We start from the raw sequence: 17,973 nt of genomic DNA on the forward strand, positions 1-17,973 counted from the left end.
TTCTATTTTAAGAGAATCATTCAGTACACCTTTCAACAAAGGTCTCAATCACAAGCGTTCATCCGCACACATCAAAGAAATGTTGGAGATGTCAATCAAAAAGCCAATGATGGTTCATCAATCATTAAGCAAGGCAGTCAATATCTTTCAAAAAAAAATGAATGAAAAGACATATATACAAAGAAAAGCCTGCTAAGTAAAAAATCAAAAGACGACTTAGGCAAAAATCAAGGCATCCCGCTGACTGTAAGCTCAAAATAGACAGTTCAGGCAAAAGTTAGGGATATCAAAAAAGATGAAAAAAGAGAAGTCAATAAATTCCTGAACAACACAATGATGTGACTACCAAAAGGAAGAAGTGACTGCCATCTCAAAAGTTCTCGTTGCTTGCGAACCATCAACATTATCAAAGGCGCAAATTCAGAAATCTCTTGGAACCTGAATGCATAAGTCGGATTAACTGAGTTTAGGACTGAAGATCATCACGAAGAGGGGTGGGTATAAATAAACTTTGAGCCTTTATCCTTTGCTTCTTAAACCGCGAACCAAGCCACGTTACAACCCTTGAAAGTCCTAATTGAAGCATGGTTAGCTCGAAAGCCTATTGTCATCAAAAAGGTATCCTGACTCCTTAAGATTTACCAAAAATGCTGAGTTGATATTTCATTTTTACAAACATCACGCTGTTACAAATATCATGTTTTTATAAATATTACGCTTTTCACATCTCCTGTTTTAAATGTTTTTCAAAAAACTCAAGACAAACGTATGCATTGCATCTCATGAATTCATTATTAAACATATTTTGCTACATAATTTCAAATGTTAGCATCAGAAAGAACTTGCACAGGGTACAACTAATGACTGAAAGTTATCCCGACAGACAAGATTACTCCGAGAAGCAATGTCTCTACGTATACAAGGGGCATGGCACGCTGTGCCCAATCAATCTGGGGCAATCAAGTCAAGATCCCAAGAATCTTTCAAATGCCAAACAATCAGAGGCGTATATCCCAAGGGGGTTCCAAACTATTTCCCAATTAATCTGGGGCAATCAAGTCAAGATTCAGAGAATCTCTCAGGAGCATCGAATAGTCGGGGGCATGCATTCAAAAGTGTCTGAGGCTACCTCCCAATCAACCAGAGGCATGCATCCAAGTAGATCTGAAGCTGCTTCCCAGTCAACATGGGACATTGTCTTAAGCCCATTGGTTACTGGGGGCATATCGCCCATAGGGTACATCTCATAAAGTCCTCGCGAGGCGAATCTTTCAAAAGTTCCTGCTAACTGGGGCAAATCTATGCAAGTCCAGTTTTACATCTTTACCAAATACTCAGTGGCGTGTTCTAATCAAATCCAGGAATGGTAGTACTATAATGCTGGGGGCAATGTTCAAGGCATCCATGCGTTCCCGTAATTCTGATTTCACAAGATCATATCCCCACAGAGTAATCATTAAGAAGACATCTTCAAACGCTCTCGACAAAGACATGGCTCCCCAACAAAGTTTACATCTTCAACACTGCTGGATCTCCAACACTTTTCTCTACTCCAACATAGGTTACTAATACTTTTGTCCCCAATCAGGGTCCATCAAGTTACTGATCATCCCCAAGCAAGAATCATAAATTCCCAGCTAAGAGTCTTCAAATAAGATCAGACATCAAAATCACAAAGACATGGAGATTTATTTTCTCAATCAAGACAACATAAATCATGTGCACATATCATATGTCATAAACATATTCATACATTGCATACCTTACCTCATAATGAACTCATCCATAACATAAAAAGTTTCTCATTTATTTTGAGGGATTCATTACATAATACATGCATCATGACATTGCATAAAGAATAACTATACCTATTGCAGGATACAGGTACAGACAAATGAACAAAATCTCCAACTTTCCAAGATCTAATTCAGCTACTACGAATGGTACTGACACGGTCAACGCTCGAAGATCCAATTCATTTACCACGAACGGTAATGACACGATCATTTTCAAAGATCTAATTCAGTTACTACGAACGGTACTGACACGGTTAACTCTCAGAGATCTAATCCTATCATCACGAACGGTGTAGACACGATCACTGACCTTCCCAGTCTAATTCAGTTACTACGAACGGTGCTGACACGACAAGAGAATCTAATTCTACCATCACGAACGATGTAGACACGATTATCTCTCCAAGATCTAATTCGGTTACTACGAACGGTGCTGACACGATCAACCCTCAGAGATCTAATTCTATCATCACGAACGGTGTAGACACGATCACTGACCTTCCCAGTCTAATTCAGCTACTACGAACGGTGCTGACACGACAAGAGAATCTAATTCTACCATCACGAACGATGTAAACACGATTATCTCTCCAAGATCTAATTCGGTTACTACGAACGGTGCTGACACGATCAACCCTCAGATATCTAATTCTATCATCACGAACGGTGTAGACACGATCACTGACCTTCCCAGTCTAATTCAGTTACTACGAACAGTGCTGACACGACAAGAGAATCTAATTCTATCATCACGAACGGTGTAGACACGATTACCTCTCCAAGATCTAATTCAGTTACTACGAACGGTGCTGACACGATCAACCTACAAAGAATCTAATTCTATCATCACGAACGGTGTAGACACGATCATCTTTCCAAGATCTAATTCAGGTATTACGAACGGTACTGACACGATCAAATCTCAAAGTTCTAATTCCATCATCACGAACGGTGTGGACACAATCAACTGTTTCTAAAGTCTAATTCGGTTACTACGAACGGTGCTGACACGACAAGAGAGCTAATTCTACTATCACGAACGATGTAGACACGATCATCTTTCCGAGATCTAATTCAAGTATTACGAATAGTACTGACACGATCAACTCTCAAAGATCTAATTCATTTACTACGAACAGTAATGACCCGATCAACACTCAAATAACTACTCCTCAAACATTCCAAACATGATCTAATGCATGATTTATTGGATGGCATCTTCAAGCCCATCTCCGACAAAAGTCCCTACTTCAGCTAGGGCAAATTTCTTGGTATTCTAGTGTTCAATCATCTTCCATCTTCAGATACCGACTGGCATACAAACCACTCTACATCCTCAGGTTTAAGATAATTGAACAGGGGCAGCTGTCATACCCCAAAATTTGCCCATACTATTTCTCCTATTCAAATTCAAATCAAAATACAAAGCTCCAAGGCATACTCTCCTACACAAGGCTCTAAAACTAGGGTTTGACTTATTCAAAGGAAAATCAGTGAATCAGTGGCTCCAAGGCATCTCATATGGCTCAATATATCTCGCATCATCCTCATGACAAGTATCAAGTCTCAATTCAAAAGATTGGTCATTCAAATGTTCAGAAGGTCAACAGTCGACTAAGTTAACCTAAAAGTCAACTGTGGTCAAAGTAAAGTCAAAACTCCTTATTTTTTAGCAAGATCCTCATATTGAAGTATCATTCACCATTTGATCAAGAATTGATCATGGTTCATCAAGGAAAGAACAGAAATCAACAAATCAAAAAGTTTCTAAATTAGGGTTTTGCATAGGAAAAGTCAACTGAACTTTGACCAGCCATAAGTCTCACATGGAACGTCAGAAATTTTCCATCCAAATCTCAATTTGAAGGAAATTTGATTCTCTACAAATTTCTCTCTCACACGCCAGGTCTAAAAATGCTTCATTTGAGAGATATGGACAAAAACAATACAGGTCATTTTCAAAAGTCAACAAAAAGACACTTTTTTCAAAAGGACATAAAATGAGAATGGAAAAGGATTTTGATATGAGACCAAAGACACTGGTTAGAGGACTCTCTGAGATTTCTAAAAAATCCTAGAACTCATCCATACCTCAAAAATTGAGTGAGATACACCTTGTCAAAGTTGGACTATTTTGGAGGGAAAGGTGTGAGGGAATTTTGAATTTCTTGCTAATGGGCCTATATTTGTAAAATCCAAACTTGTTCCTCATAGCGTTGGGAGCCCATAAACCAATTCCCACGAATTTATTTGGTTTATTTAATTTATTATGATTTTTTTTTCTAATTAAAAAGGATTTAAGTCATGTAAATTAGGAGAAAATCCAATATTTTATAAAAGATATGGTTTGGACCTATTTTGATCAGCAAATATTCTCCAAAATAAATCAAATTTCGTGCACTATTGGATTGGAACAAGATTGAATCAATGTTGACCATATTTAGAAGCTTTTAACCTTATGTGCAAATCAAATTTTACCAAACTGCAAATCAAAGATTCATTGGGATTTTCCTCACAATTATCAACCCTAATCATTCCTCTATATATACTGACAACATCCATAGCACAAGGGTTACGAAAAAACTACAGCAGAGAGCATCAGAACTAGAACTCAAAATTCACACAAAAACTCAAATTCTAAATCTTGGCTAGAAGTTAATTCAAGACTTTTGGTTGATCTCAATCCGTTCCTGGACTTCCAAGGAATCTTTCCCGATCGTTTTCAAGCATCGCATCCTCAAGAACACCACACAAAGGCTCACGGTTTGTTCGATTCCAAATTCCTTCGATTACAATTTTTTACGCATTCATGTCATAATTAAATTGCATATTCGTGTTTAAGATATTGTGTTCATCGTTTCTGGATAGTCTGGTGATGTATAGACGCAGGTACATGAATCTGCCATTGTTAACCTAGGAAGCTCGAATTAGGGTTTTTCTGTTCAGGAAAAATTAGGGTTAGCTGTTGGTATCATTGAAACCGTGAGACCCGGACGATCATGTCCAAGGGGTCGCGAAATATTTTTGGTGGTTTCTGTTTGTATTCGTAAATGCAGGTATGTAGTGACGCTTCGGAACCGTAGCTAAAACCCTGTGCATACTTTAGACGACGGACCAGGGTTAGGGATGACTGCGTGGCAAGCGTTCATTGGCTGGTTCAAAAGAAGCGCACGCGTTTTCATTTAAAAGCTCCCTCGGATCCAGTGTAGCGCATCCTTGTGGGTTGTCGTGTTCCTTCCTCATCCAACCGTCAGATCTCATCACTGTTTCGATCAAACGCACCAAGGATGAGAGTCCACCAAAGTCTTCACACGCGCGCCCCACAGAATCCAGCTGAGTTTTTTGCAATTATTTCTTATTTTTAATTATACAATCCCTTTTTATTTGTTTTAATGTGTACATATGTTATTTTCCTTTAACTAAAGTTGTTTTATATATATATAAATTATAAAAGTTTTGTTTTTTATATAAATTATTAATACTTATTTTTATTTTTTATTTTGCATAATATATGTATTATTTATAAATAGTGATTTAAATTTGATTTAATTATTAAAAGACTTAAAAAATTTCATATTTACTTTATTTAAATTCCAAAAATTTCATAAAAATTATTTTTACTCTCGATTTAATTTTCTGATCCCGATTTAATTAATTGGGTCGCGAGACCAACAATTAATTAAATCGTTGGTGTTTCTTATTTAAATCATACCCTAACCAGGGTTTAAGACGAACATTCCAATACACTGAAAAATGTTCTTTTCTGTTTATGCCTTTTCAGGGTTATCAATAGGGTTCATTCCAACCATGCACCCGATCAAGACTAAAAGCTAAGTTTCGATTCAACTCTCGTTATTTATATATATATATATATATATATATATATATATATATATATATATATATATATATATATTTAATACAAAATTATTCTTTCCTTTTGTTTCTTTTGTTAGGGTTTATTTTAAATGCTAATGAACTGTCTGTACACTCACGCCTTGTTGTTTCCTCTTTCAATTCTCAAAGGTCAGAGTCAATGCTTCAGGCAAACCTTTGCCCACCAACTCTGGCAAGGCGAACGCCAAGCTAAGTACACTTTATTCATTTACTTTTAATTTCTTTATTCGTTATTTTTAGGGTTAGTGACGTTTGCCTCCGAACCAATAATGCACTCACTCCTCTGTTTATTCCTTCTTTTCCAATTTTCAGGGTTTATCGAACGCCAAAGCTACGAGTTTGGTAACCCTAAAACCTAACTTCAATATTTTATGCTTTAATTATTATTACTTATGTCAAACCCTATTAAGGGATCCGCTGGTTACAATTTCCCTCCCCCATATCTGTTTTGATTATATTATTTAAATGCGTGGTTAGTAATCCTAGGGAGTGCAACCTTTGAATTGAACATAGAATCACTAAATTTACAAGATAATATATTTGAATATAATCACATGATTGGTGCACACACGCACACTTTTGGGTAACCTCTCTGTTGCCTTGTTGCCTGTTGCCTTGTTGCCTGTTCCTGTTGCCTTGTTGCCTTGTATTTTTTGCAGAATAGCCAGTCCCTCGAATACGAGGATACCTCAGCCATGTTGCCTCGATTAAAGGTCATGGTCCCTAATGATGCTGCCTTCGATACACTAACATGACCTCGACCCTCGGAAGTTGCCTACGGAAAAGGCTGAGGTATCTTCTGGTTGCCTACGAAAGGCTATTCTGATCCTTCCCCTTAGACTACCTGCCTCTCTATGGCATGGGTCAGTCTTTGAGCGAATGATAATTCGATGACCCTTCTACCTCCAAACGAAAGGCTTCCTGCCCTCTTATGGCAAGGACCGACCCTTTCATTCTGAAAGGCTAAAAAGAGACCTATCATCTGAGTTTAAGGTAATTGCCCCTAATTGCCTTGCCATGCTCTATTTTTTATATTCTTTCTCAAAATTCTTCAAAAACTGGCTACGCTCATTTACGAGCTAAAGTCCATTTTTTTTCCTCTTTCATCTACATTTTCTGAAAACGAGCAAGCAAAGCAATTAAGAGCCCATGGGAAACCATGGATGCAAAGGGTGCCTTACACCTTCCCTTTGCATAAATTACCCCCCTAACTTAGATTTCTTTAAAAGGTTTTTTTCTGTTTCTTTTAGCCTTTCTGAATTTGTTTGGATAAAATAAAAGTCGGTGGCGACTCTTGCTTACCGCGACATTTCGATCGATAAAAAGTCAGTTCACCGTATTACAACTACACTAGGTATATATTCTATACTTATCACTTTAATCTTTTTATTTTTATTTTTATTTTTATTTTTATTTTGCCCCGGTTATAGAAAACTGGCAACCAGTCAAGTGATTTATAACTAGTGTGGCTATTTTTATTATAAACTTTGTATGGAGGTTTAAAACCCCATATACCATTACTAACATTTATATTTATATATTTACTAACTTTTATATTTAGTGGAGGTTTAAAAACCACCATATGTTGCTACTAACTTTTATATTTAGTGGAGGTTTAAAAACCCCTTATCCAGTTACTAACTTTTATATTTAATGGAAGTCTGAGACTCCTAATGCAAACACTAACTTTTATATTTCAGTGGAGGTCATAATCCCATTTGCAGATATTAACTTATATATTCAACGGAAGTCTGAGACTCCATATGTAAATATTCTTTTAATATTCAGTGGAGGTCTAAAACCCCATACGCATGTACTAATTTTTATCATATGTGTTCATTTACCTTATATGTTATAGATTATATTTATCTCCAACACTTATAACAGTCATATTTTTTTAACACACTTAATTTTTGGTTTAAATATTCTTTTAATCAACCTTTTTCTTTTTCTTTTTCCTTTTCCCCAACGGTAATATAACGGCCATTTTTACCTCTATAAATACTTCAACTCCTTTCATAATTTTCACATCATTCTCAAAACATCTACCTACAATTTTTTTTCAAATGGCTGATTTTCTTATTTTGCTCATTACCCTCATTGTAATCATTTTTTTAATTTTCAGTCTTATTATGCATGAAGAATTAGGTAATGATTTTGTAGCTTTAATAATAATCCTCGTCTTACCACTACTTATCATAGCTTGGTTTGTTAGTAAAGGTTTTAAATAATATGTAATCATGAATTTTGTGATTGAATAAAATTGATATTTCTTTTAGTTTTTAAATATTGATTATGTTCATCTGAATTATAGATATAATCATGTCAAATCTTAAGCATCAATTCAAAATTCTAAGCATAACCGAAGACAACTTCATAACGTGGAACAACAATCTAATTGAGTACCTTACATGTGAGGGCCTTAACAAAATACTTGAAGGAGACAATACTGGAAAATCAACAGACAACCCAGATGAGATGGAAAAGAGAAAATCAAAAGTGAATAGAAAAATCAAGCACCATCTTGATGATGGACTGCAAACAGAATATTCAAATGCTAAAGATCCCAAGATTTTGTGGGACAAAATTAAAGCAAGATTTGGACATCAGAAAAAAGTCTTGTTACCCTCATTAATGGATCAGTGGAACAAGTTAAGATTCCAAGACTACAAAAGTGTCATTGCATATAATTCTGCTATGCACCAGATTATAGCACAACTGGAATTTTGTGGCACAATTATAACTGAAAAGGAAAAGTTAGAAAAAACTTTTTCAACTTTTCATGCATCCTAGGTATTGTTGCAACAACAATACAGAATGAGGGAATTTACTGAATATTCTGATTTAGTTGCAGCCCTTCTAGTGGCAGAGCAAAACAACGAACTTCTTATAAAAAACCACCAGTCACGACCCACAGGAACAATAACATATCCTGAAATTAATGTCACAACATTTAATCGTGGACGTCGTGGTTTTAATCGTCTCAAGAAACGTGGTGGTCATGCTCGTTTTGATGGTAATAATGGTCGTACTCATTTTGATGGTCATAGTCGAGGAGGATATCATGGCCGAAATTTTTTCCACGGTCGAAACCATTTTCGTGGTAGAGGACGTGGACGAGGTCATATTAATAATTATAGATCTCCCAGATATGACCAGAATAATTGGAATCATCAAGGAAAGGGAAAGTATATCCAAGAAGGTCCCTCGAGAAACTATGAGGATGTATGTTTCAGATGCGGAAAGAAAGGTCATTGGTCTAAGGTGTGTAGAACACCAGATCATTTGTGCAAAAGATAAATGGCATCTGTGGAAGAAAAAGGAAAAGAAGTTAATTTTAATGAGATTGAACCCAGCAATGATAATACATATTTTGAAACTGCTGACTTCGTTGAAGGATCAATGGATTAAGGAACTGTTTGAATAATGTGTGATATGTGTGTATTATCTGAATATGTATTAACTTAATAATTTGTATGTCGTTTAATAGATATTATGTTGTTTAATATATATTATGTTTAATAAATATGGTGTTGATTTACGATCTATTTAATCTTATTTTTATTTTAAGAAGGTTAGACATGGAACATGTCAAAGACATTTGCATTCCGGACAGTGAGACTACTCATACAATCCTCAAAAGTAAGAAATATTTTACTGAAATAAACCATACTAAAGGTGTAATAAATACAATTTCAGGTCCTGCAGATTTGATTGAAGGAACAGGTAATGCTATGTTCATATTACCAAATGGGACAAAATTTGTCATTAACAATGCTTTATACTCTCCAAAATCAAAGAGAAATTTGTTAAGTTTTAATGACATATATCGTCAAGGATACGATACTGAAACTGAAACTGAAGGTAATATGAAATACATTAATATTACTTCTAATGTTTTGGGAAAGAAGAAAATTTTAGAAAAACTACCAAAATTGCCTTCTGGTTTACATTACACATATATACATGAAATTGAATGCAATTTAGTAGTAAAAGAAGATCCCAAAATTGTGATTTTATGGCATGACCGTTTAGGTCACCCTGGTTCAACAATGATGCGTAAAATAGTTGAAAGTACACATGGTCATCCATTGAAAAGTTTAAAACTTACACAAGATGATAAACCATGTGAAGCTTGCTCGCTTGGCAAACTAATAACAAAGCATTCACCAGGAAAGATTCAGACAGAATCGCCTGCATTTCTTGAAAGAATTCAAGGAGAGATATGTGGACCTATCCATCCACCGTCAGGACCATTCAGGTATTTTATGGTATTAATTGATGTTTCTAGTAGATGGTCATATGTATGCTTATTGTCGAGTCATGATATGGCATTTGCTAAATTTCTTGCACAAATTATTAAACTTAGAGCTCAATTTCCTGACTACACTATAAAGAAAATTAGACTTGACAATGCAGGTGAATTTACATCTGAATCATTTAATAATTATTGCATGTCAATTGGAATTACTGTGGAATACCCTGTTCCTCATGTACATACACAAAATGGTTTAGCAGAGTCATTAATCAAACGTCTTCAATATATTGCTAGACCATTAATAATGAAAACTAAACTACCAGTTACAGTTTGGGGTCATGCAATTTTACATGCTGCAGCACTCATCCGTCTAAGGCCAAGTGCTGATCATAAACATACCCCTTATCAACTTGCAATTGGTAAGGAACCAGATATTTCTCTTTTAAAGATATTTGGTTGTGCAGTATATGTCCCAATATCTCCACCACAAAGAACAAAGATGGGACCTCAAAGGAGGTTAGGAATATATGTGGGATATGAATCACCATCTATTATTAAATATCTTGAACCTCTAACAGGTGATGTTTTTCAAGCAAGATTTGCTGATTGTCATTTTGACGAGACAAAATTTCCAATGCTAGGGGGAGAAAATAAAAAGGTAGAACGGGAAATAACATGGTATGTGCCCCATTTATTACATTTAGACCCATATAATAGATCATGGGAAGAAAATGTAAAGAAAATAGTCCATTTACAAGATTTAGCAAATCAGTTGCCAGATTCATTTACAGATTTGAAAAGAGTGACAAAGTCACATGTACCGGCAATAAATGTCCCAGCTAGGATTGAGTTTTCAAATCTAAATGATGTAGCAAGTACATCTAAGGCACACTTGAAGCGTGGCCGACCTACGGGATCCAAAGACAAGAATCCCCGAAAAAGAAAGGGAGTAGAAAAGGTGGATTTGATTGAAAATGATCTTGAAAAGACACTAGATAATAATAATAATAAATCCACAATTGAAAATAGTGCTCTCGAAGAAGCACAAGATGGTGATAATGAGATCATCAATAATGAAGCTGAAAACAAGAATGATCTCGAGATTTCAATTAATTATGTTAATACAGGAAATCTGTTGAACCGAAAAGGTTTGAATATTGATGAGATATTTTCATTCTCAGTTGCATGTGAAATAATGAATGAAAACGATGATCATGAACCAAGAACTATGGGTGAATGTCAAAATAGACATGATTGGAAAAATTGGAAAGATGCAGTAGATACTGAATTAAATTCTCTTAAAAAACGAAAAGTATTTGGCCCTATTACGGTTTTACCAAAAGATGTAAAACCAGTTGGGTATAAATGGGTTTTTGTAAGAAAACGAAATGAGAAAAATGAGATTGTAAAATACAAAGCTCTTCTTGTTGCACAAGGTTTTTACCAAAGACCAGGAATTGATTATGAGGTAACATATTCTCCTGTTATGGATGCCATTACTTTTCGTTATTTAATTGGTTTATCAGTATTTAACAATCTTGATATGTATCTTATGGATGTTGTTACTGCTTATTTATATGGTTCACTTGACACTGATATATACATGAAAATCTCAGAAGAATTTAAAATGCTCGATACATCAAAACCTAGAGAAATGTATGCAATTAAGTTGCAAAGGTCATTGTATGGGTCAAAACAATCAGGACGCATGTGGTATAATAGGTTAAGTGAATATTTACTTAAAGAAGGCTATGAGAATAATCCTATTTGTCCTTGTGTTTTTATAAGAAAAACAATGTCTGGTTTTGTAATAATTGCTGTCTATGTTGATGATTTAAATATCATTCGAACTAATAGAGAAATTAAGGAAGCAAGAGATTACTTAAAGAAAGAATTTGAAATGAAAGATTTGGGAAAAACTAGGTTCTGTCTTGGTTTACAAATTGAGCATACTAAAAATGGTATACTGGTACATCAAGCAAATTATACAGAAAGAATATTGAAAAGGTTTAACATGGACAAAGAAAATCCTTTGAGCACTCCAATGATGGGTAGAACACTCAATGTTGACAGTTATCCATTTAGACCTAAGGAAGGTAATGAAGAATATCTTGGCTCTGAAGTACCATATCTCAGTGCTATTGGGGCACTCATGTACCTTGCTAACTATACAAGACCAGATATAGCTTTTGCAGTAAATTTACTAGCAAGATTCAGCTCATGCCCTACAAAAAGACATTGGAAAGGAATAAAGCACATATTTCGATATCTTCGAGGTACATCTGATCTTGGTTTGTTTTATTCTAACAATACAAAACCAGTTTTGCTTGGTTATGCAGATGTAGGGTACTTGTCAGATCCACATAATGCTAAATCACAAACTGGATATATATTTACATATGGTAACACTGCAATATCATGGAGATCGCAAAAACAAACACTTGTAACAACTTCTTCAAATCATGCTGAAATAATTGCCCTTCATGAAGCAAGCAAAGAGTGTAGATGGTTACGATCGGTAACTCGACATATTCAAGGAGCGTCTGGTTTACCAATTGATAATAATCCAACAATTCTGTATGAAGACAATGCTGCATGTGTTACTCAGATGAAAGAAGGCTACATAAAAAGTGACAGAACCAAGCATATTCCTCCCAAGTTTTTCTCATTCACACAAGAACTTGAAAGAAATATTGGAATGCGCCATCGTAGAGATCTTTGAAAAAGAGTTGTATGTTCTTTTGAGGGGGAGCATAATGTTGCACTCTTTTTCCCTTATTAAGGTTTTTATCCCAATGGGTTTTTCCTTATAAGGTTTTTAACGAGGCAACGTGTGTTCCCGTAAGATTCCCCTCAACAAGGTTTCAAAGGAGCACCATGATAGATATTTCTAAGGGGGAGTGTTATAATAATAAAGAATATTATTATTATTATTTAGAAATTTCTATCTAATAGTCAAATTTAGAATAGTAATGACAAATTATTGGTGATGTATAATTTGTCAAAGATAGAATAGTGATACTAATTATAATAGTAATTTCTCCACTACTATAAATACATCTCTTTGGTAAATGTAAATGACACACCAAGTTTTACTTTGAAAGATAGAAAAGTTTCATTCCACTTCCTCCATCATTTTCATAGTTGGCTTCATAAATTCAACTTAAGTTAGGTTCAATATCTAGTTATTCTTAACAAGGTGTCAAATGTTTTAATCGGATTTTATAATTAGAAACAGTGAGCGCAAGTGTATACTACATAAAAATCAGTAACAGCTCGATAACTATCATGAAATAGCACTTTGAAATGAAACCGTGTTTCCCACTTGCTCCGACCATGAAATTGCGGTATCGAGATTCATGCATAGCATTCCTTTTGAGGAAACCATGAGTGGCATTAATTACTATTATTAGTAACCAATAATACGTCAAACCTCTTTTCAGTTAACTGCAGAAACGTTGAATCTAAGGTATAGAAAGTCTGATCTCAACGGTATATGCTCTCCATGGAATTTAGGAAGAATCTACCAAAGAGTCTCCAAATTGATCCTGGCACAGTGGCACTCCCACCAGGGGTGTAGAATAAAAAAAAAAATTAAAGTACTGCAGTTTTTAAAAAAAATTCCACTTATTAGATTTTTATTGCCTATGGAATTTGCTATAGATTGTATCAAATTTTCCATAAAAATATATTGCCTCCCATTTTTTATTTGACAGATTTCAGAATAAAGGCATTTTATGTATTTTTACTAGATTTGTTTAAAAATCAATACCATATTTTATATATTTTTTAAAAAAATTGTTAATGTATGTTAGAGTGTAACCGGATTTTTTAAAAAATGAATATGGTATTTAATTTTTACCTAAAGGATATGTTGTACGGTGTGGAAAAATTTCTGCAAAAAAATATCTGTAAAAAAATACGTCACCTACAATGTTTTTTTGGAATTTAAAAATATATGCATTTCATATATTTTTATCGAATTTTTAAAAGATCAATATCTATTTTTGAGAATGAATATTTTGCAAGAATTAGAGAAAAGTAAAAAAAATAAAAATTAGAGGGATATTTTTAACATTATAAGAATATATGAGTGTGTTGGTCATACTTATTTTGCCCTCACTTTTTTTGCAATACGAGACAATATTTTAAACATACACCCTTTAATATGTTTGCTCCGCTCAACCTCTTTTTTTTAGGTGCAGGCATTAACACAAATTTTTGCAATTTTTAAGTTAAAAAGATGTAGTGCACTCTGGTCCGCCCTGCAATTTTTTTTACAAAGCGGGTCAGAGTTTTAAGTTCGCGTGGCATACATATTGCCCGTTCCGTCTCGCTCCGTTTTTTTGCAAACTTTTACGGAACAAACTTAAATCGGACAGACATTCCTGTATGCCACCCTTACTTGTGGCACCATTAACAGGCTATCACACTCTGAGTTATGCTTCTACTTATAATGACTTTACCTCTTGACATCAAGTGGACAAAATGGACAAAACATAACTTCTAATAAGGGGTCAAGAGAAAATGGAGATAATCATAACTCCCATATAAGATGTTGGTGATCTGCTGCAGCTGCCACACTCAAGCTCGAAATCAACAATGTAAACATAAACAAGACTAGTGAATAGAGATCTGATGTTCAAGATTCACCTGATTGATATGATATGCACTATAGGGGTTAGGTCTAAAATCAACAAAAGATAAAATTTGCACCAGATTGAAGAAAGATATCGACTACAAATTCCCGAAATTAATCATATTTAAACCAACTTTTGTCCAAAACAAACAAGATCAAGTTATTTGATCAATAACAGCTTCCACAAATCCCCACCCATCATCAACATCAGGGCCAACCCAATAACCAGATATAACTACTGTAGTGCAATAATTTACATTCACTTTATAAAAGTGCGATTCATGTAGAAATCTTGCCGATGACATCAAGCACCGCTGATAGCTTCCTCTTCCTTCGACGAATAATATGTGTTTATTTGATATGCTACTTCCTAAGATATTTTGAGCTGCAATTAAAAGTTATATTGTCATATTGAAAAGGCTAAGGACAACCATGATGAAAGTATTTAAAAATCAAAACACTCCCACAAATTCTACCATCCAAAATTTGCAAATGTCTGAATCTTGAAGTTGAAGCTAACACAAATCTACATATGATACACATGCAATGCATGCACATGATTATCTATATGCAGTGTTGCCAACAATACCAAACATGATAAAATCATTAAATACCCTTCATGGTTCGAGAGGATGGAAGAGATTAATTTAAATTTGAGTTACTTGATTCTAGTATTTGGAGGGAAGGGAAGCAAATACCCCTTGAGTCAATTTTAGCTCCCCCAAAAGTGAGAAATTTGGAGGGAAGAGAATACTTGTTACTTACTGTTGGAATTTCCGCCTTCATTGCGGTCTGCCCTTAGTCTTCTAAATTGCGGCATTTGACTTGCCTTCATTGCAAGCCTCCAACACCTTCATTGTATTGGGTTTATAGGGGTGGATTTAGTCTCACGTTGCTTAAAGAGATATGGCATGTGTTGTATTTATAAGTGGGGGAAACTCTCACCTTACAAAGCCGGTTATTTAGGGATGAGTTAGGCCCAACCCCAATTCTAAGACTTATTTATACTTCAAAACCATTTTATTTCATATTATCTAAACATTAGAATGCTATAAATCTAATTTAACATTTATCTTCAATAAAATCTCTCTCATCTCCTGTCAAACGAAAGGCAAAAACAATTAAAATTTCTATCTTTCCCTCCCCTCTATTGAACCAAACAAACGTTAAGTTTTCATTTTTGTGTAACAACATCTCGTATTCACCGTAGAATCTCAGTATTTGACAATTACGGAAGAGGGTAACAGAGCACAACAGAGATCTAAAATGGAAAACAAACTCCATCAAGATTGGACTCTGAAGTGCATTCTCCGTTCAAGGCATGAGTTATTCTACTCAATAATTAACGAATTTTCAAGAACCCTAACATAACCAACCAAAAAATGATTACACAGGTTGCAAGTTTAATTTCAACATACCGTAATTAATTTTGACATATAAATAAAATTAATGCTACCAAACAATTTCACATTCTGATAACTACGGAAATTTTTTTTCTAAATTGTGCTTTGAAATATGAAAAATTGAGGGAGATGTTGAAAAGAAAACCTGAAGAAATTGTTGTTTTCCTTGAAAGTTCATTCGGAGCATAATCTAATCCACGCAGTTCCTGAAAAAAAGTTATATAAATAACGGTAACGCAAACAATATATTAACGGAAAATTGAAAGTGAAGTTCTGAAGTTGAGAATGATAGAGAGAGAAAGGTTACATTGTTTACAAGAAAAGGAACGGTGAAGCTCGTGGAGAGTAGACACGCCATTTAGGAACAGTCAAGACGCTGCACAATGCGGGAACGGGAAATTGAGTCACATTTGCTAAGGAGGAATGACCCGAAGATGGCCCAATATTTTTCGGGTTATGTTTTTTTTTTTTCTTTTGCATTTCCACTCGTTTCTAGAGGAAAAGGGTCCTATTAATTCAGAGCTTATGTCGGGAGACATGAGCATTGACCAAATATTATTCATGAGCATTGACCAAATAATATTCCCACCTAGATATCAAATTCGGTATTTTCTGGATTGCGTCCTTAACTGGAGCTCATTTACCTATGAAGCACGGACACCTCTAGGAGTAGGCGTGTCGCGGTGTCCGACACTTGTATGACACTCGTACGACACGTGTCGGAAAAGTCAAACAAGTGTCGGAAAAGTCAGACAAGTGTCCCCTAAAAAAATAGTTTTTTTCTTTGCTTTGACACTCTTTTAATCAGTGTCCGACACTCGTATGACACTCATACCACATATTTCCGACAACTAAGACAAATATTTCAAACAAAAATTTGTTTTATTTCTTTGCTTCAACACATATTTATATATTTTTTGGACAAATCTCACACACATCTAAAAGAGTTAGACATGTATTGAACCAATGTTATCAATAAAGAATTTCAGACATTAATTTTGATCAATATATGGATAAATGAAACTCAAATATTAGCTTATATATAGCGGTGTCGGTGTCCTATGTTTTCAACATTATCGGTGTCGGAGTGTCCGTGTCGTGTCGTGTCCCGGTGTCCGTGTCGGAGTCTGTGCTTCATAGTCCTTTACCACTGGCCCAAGTATTTGGTTTAAAATTCTTTATTTTTTCACGGACTCAGTATAGGGATCACCGGAGACCGGTTTGAGAGTCTTGGCGAGGTTGAACCGTCTTTAGGTGCGGACAGAGCCCCTTGCAAGGGATCTCCGAAGACCGGTTTGAGAGCCTTGGCGAGGTTGAACCGGCTTTAGGTGCGGACAAAGCCCCTTGCAAGAGATCACCGGAGACCGGTTTGAGAGCTTTCGCGAGGTTGAACCGGCTTGTCTTCCTACTATTCATAGTGGTGTTACATAAGTTTTTAGGCCAAGTGTTTATACTTGCACTACCCGGCCGTTACCGATTACATATGTTTTACATTTTATTCGAATCCCACCTAGTTTTTTAGACTAATACGAGTAAGGTATTTCCCGCCCACATAGGGGAAAAGGACGACGTCCTATACCTCTTTTAGTGAATCTGAATGAGACTTTTTACAAATAGCAAAAACATGAACTCTCTTTATACAACAATGTTAGGACTAATTTTGAAGCATAAATCTGCGTCTTGCCCAACTTTGTGTCAAATTCTTTCTCTAATGAAGTGAAACGGCTTGTCAACTTGTCTTTTTTCAACTTCCGAGTTGTTCAATTCTAACTTTTGAAAGTTTTGACACCTTTTAGACTCTTCAAGTAATCTTTCGAATTCGGGATACCTGTACAATCCCCCAAGCGAGAAGTCTAAGAAGCATGTGAAACATGTTGAAGCGCTTCGAACAGAAACTATCCCGGTCCTAATTTCTTTTGACCGTAATGTTCGTTGTCCTCTTTCTCATGTACAATTTTTATGAATTTAGAAAAATATGAG

General features: G+C 35.2%; 3 protein-coding genes across 3 annotated transcripts; 2 read left to right on the forward strand and 1 right to left on the reverse strand.

Moving 5' to 3' along the window:
• The first annotated feature begins 8,015 nt into the window (after positions 1-8,015).
• On the forward strand, positions 8,016-8,486 carry LOC131653291 (uncharacterized). The gene has a single exon (XM_058923393.1). It carries the CDS (start codon positions 8,016-8,018, stop codon positions 8,484-8,486), a length of 471 nt encoding a protein of 156 aa, XP_058779376.1.
• Positions 8,487-8,510: 24 nt separating this feature from the next.
• Positions 8,511-8,993, forward strand: LOC131653298 (uncharacterized). Its single transcript, XM_058923403.1, has one exon. The coding sequence runs from the start codon at positions 8,511-8,513 to the stop codon at positions 8,991-8,993; it is 483 nt and encodes a 160-aa protein (XP_058779386.1).
• Positions 8,994-14,671: 5,678 nt separating this feature from the next.
• LOC131644086 (uncharacterized) lies at positions 14,672-16,443 on the reverse strand. Its single transcript, XM_058914478.1, has 3 exons — positions 16,301-16,443; positions 16,139-16,199; positions 14,672-14,975 (listed from the first exon to the last, which is right to left on the reverse strand). The coding sequence occupies exons 1-3, from the start codon at positions 16,349-16,351 to the stop codon at positions 14,746-14,748; spliced, it is 342 nt and encodes a 113-aa protein (XP_058770461.1). The 5' UTR covers positions 16,352-16,443; the 3' UTR covers positions 14,672-14,745.
• Between the last annotated feature and the right edge of the window lie 1,530 nt (positions 16,444-17,973).

Source organism: Vicia villosa, linkage group LG1 (assembly GCF_029867415.1).
Source record: "Vicia villosa cultivar HV-30 ecotype Madison, WI linkage group LG1, Vvil1.0, whole genome shotgun sequence".
Taxonomy (NCBI): Eukaryota; Viridiplantae; Streptophyta; class Magnoliopsida; order Fabales; family Fabaceae; genus Vicia; species Vicia villosa.

What these genes read in the sequence shown, in the direction of transcription:
- LOC131653291 (XM_058923393.1), top strand. Translation starts at nt 8,016, where the DNA reads ATGTCAAATCTTAAGCATCAATTCAAAATTCTAAGCATAACCGAAGAC.
- LOC131653298 (XM_058923403.1), top strand. Translation starts at nt 8,511, where the DNA reads ATGAGGGAATTTACTGAATATTCTGATTTAGTTGCAGCCCTTCTAGTG.
- LOC131644086 (XM_058914478.1), bottom strand. Translation starts at nt 16,351, where the DNA reads ATGGCGTGTCTACTCTCCACGAGCTTCACCGTTCCTTTTCTTGTAAAC. An exon ending in TTCCTTTTCTTGTAAACAAT is followed by an intron (nt 16,200 to 16,300) that starts GTAACCTTTCTC and finishes ACTTTTTTTCAG; the next exon opens with GAACTGCGTGGATTAGATTA. An exon ending in GAAAACAACAATTTCTTCAG is followed by an intron (nt 14,976 to 16,138) that starts GTTTTCTTTTCA and finishes TTTTAATTGCAG; the next exon opens with CTCAAAATATCTTAGGAAGT.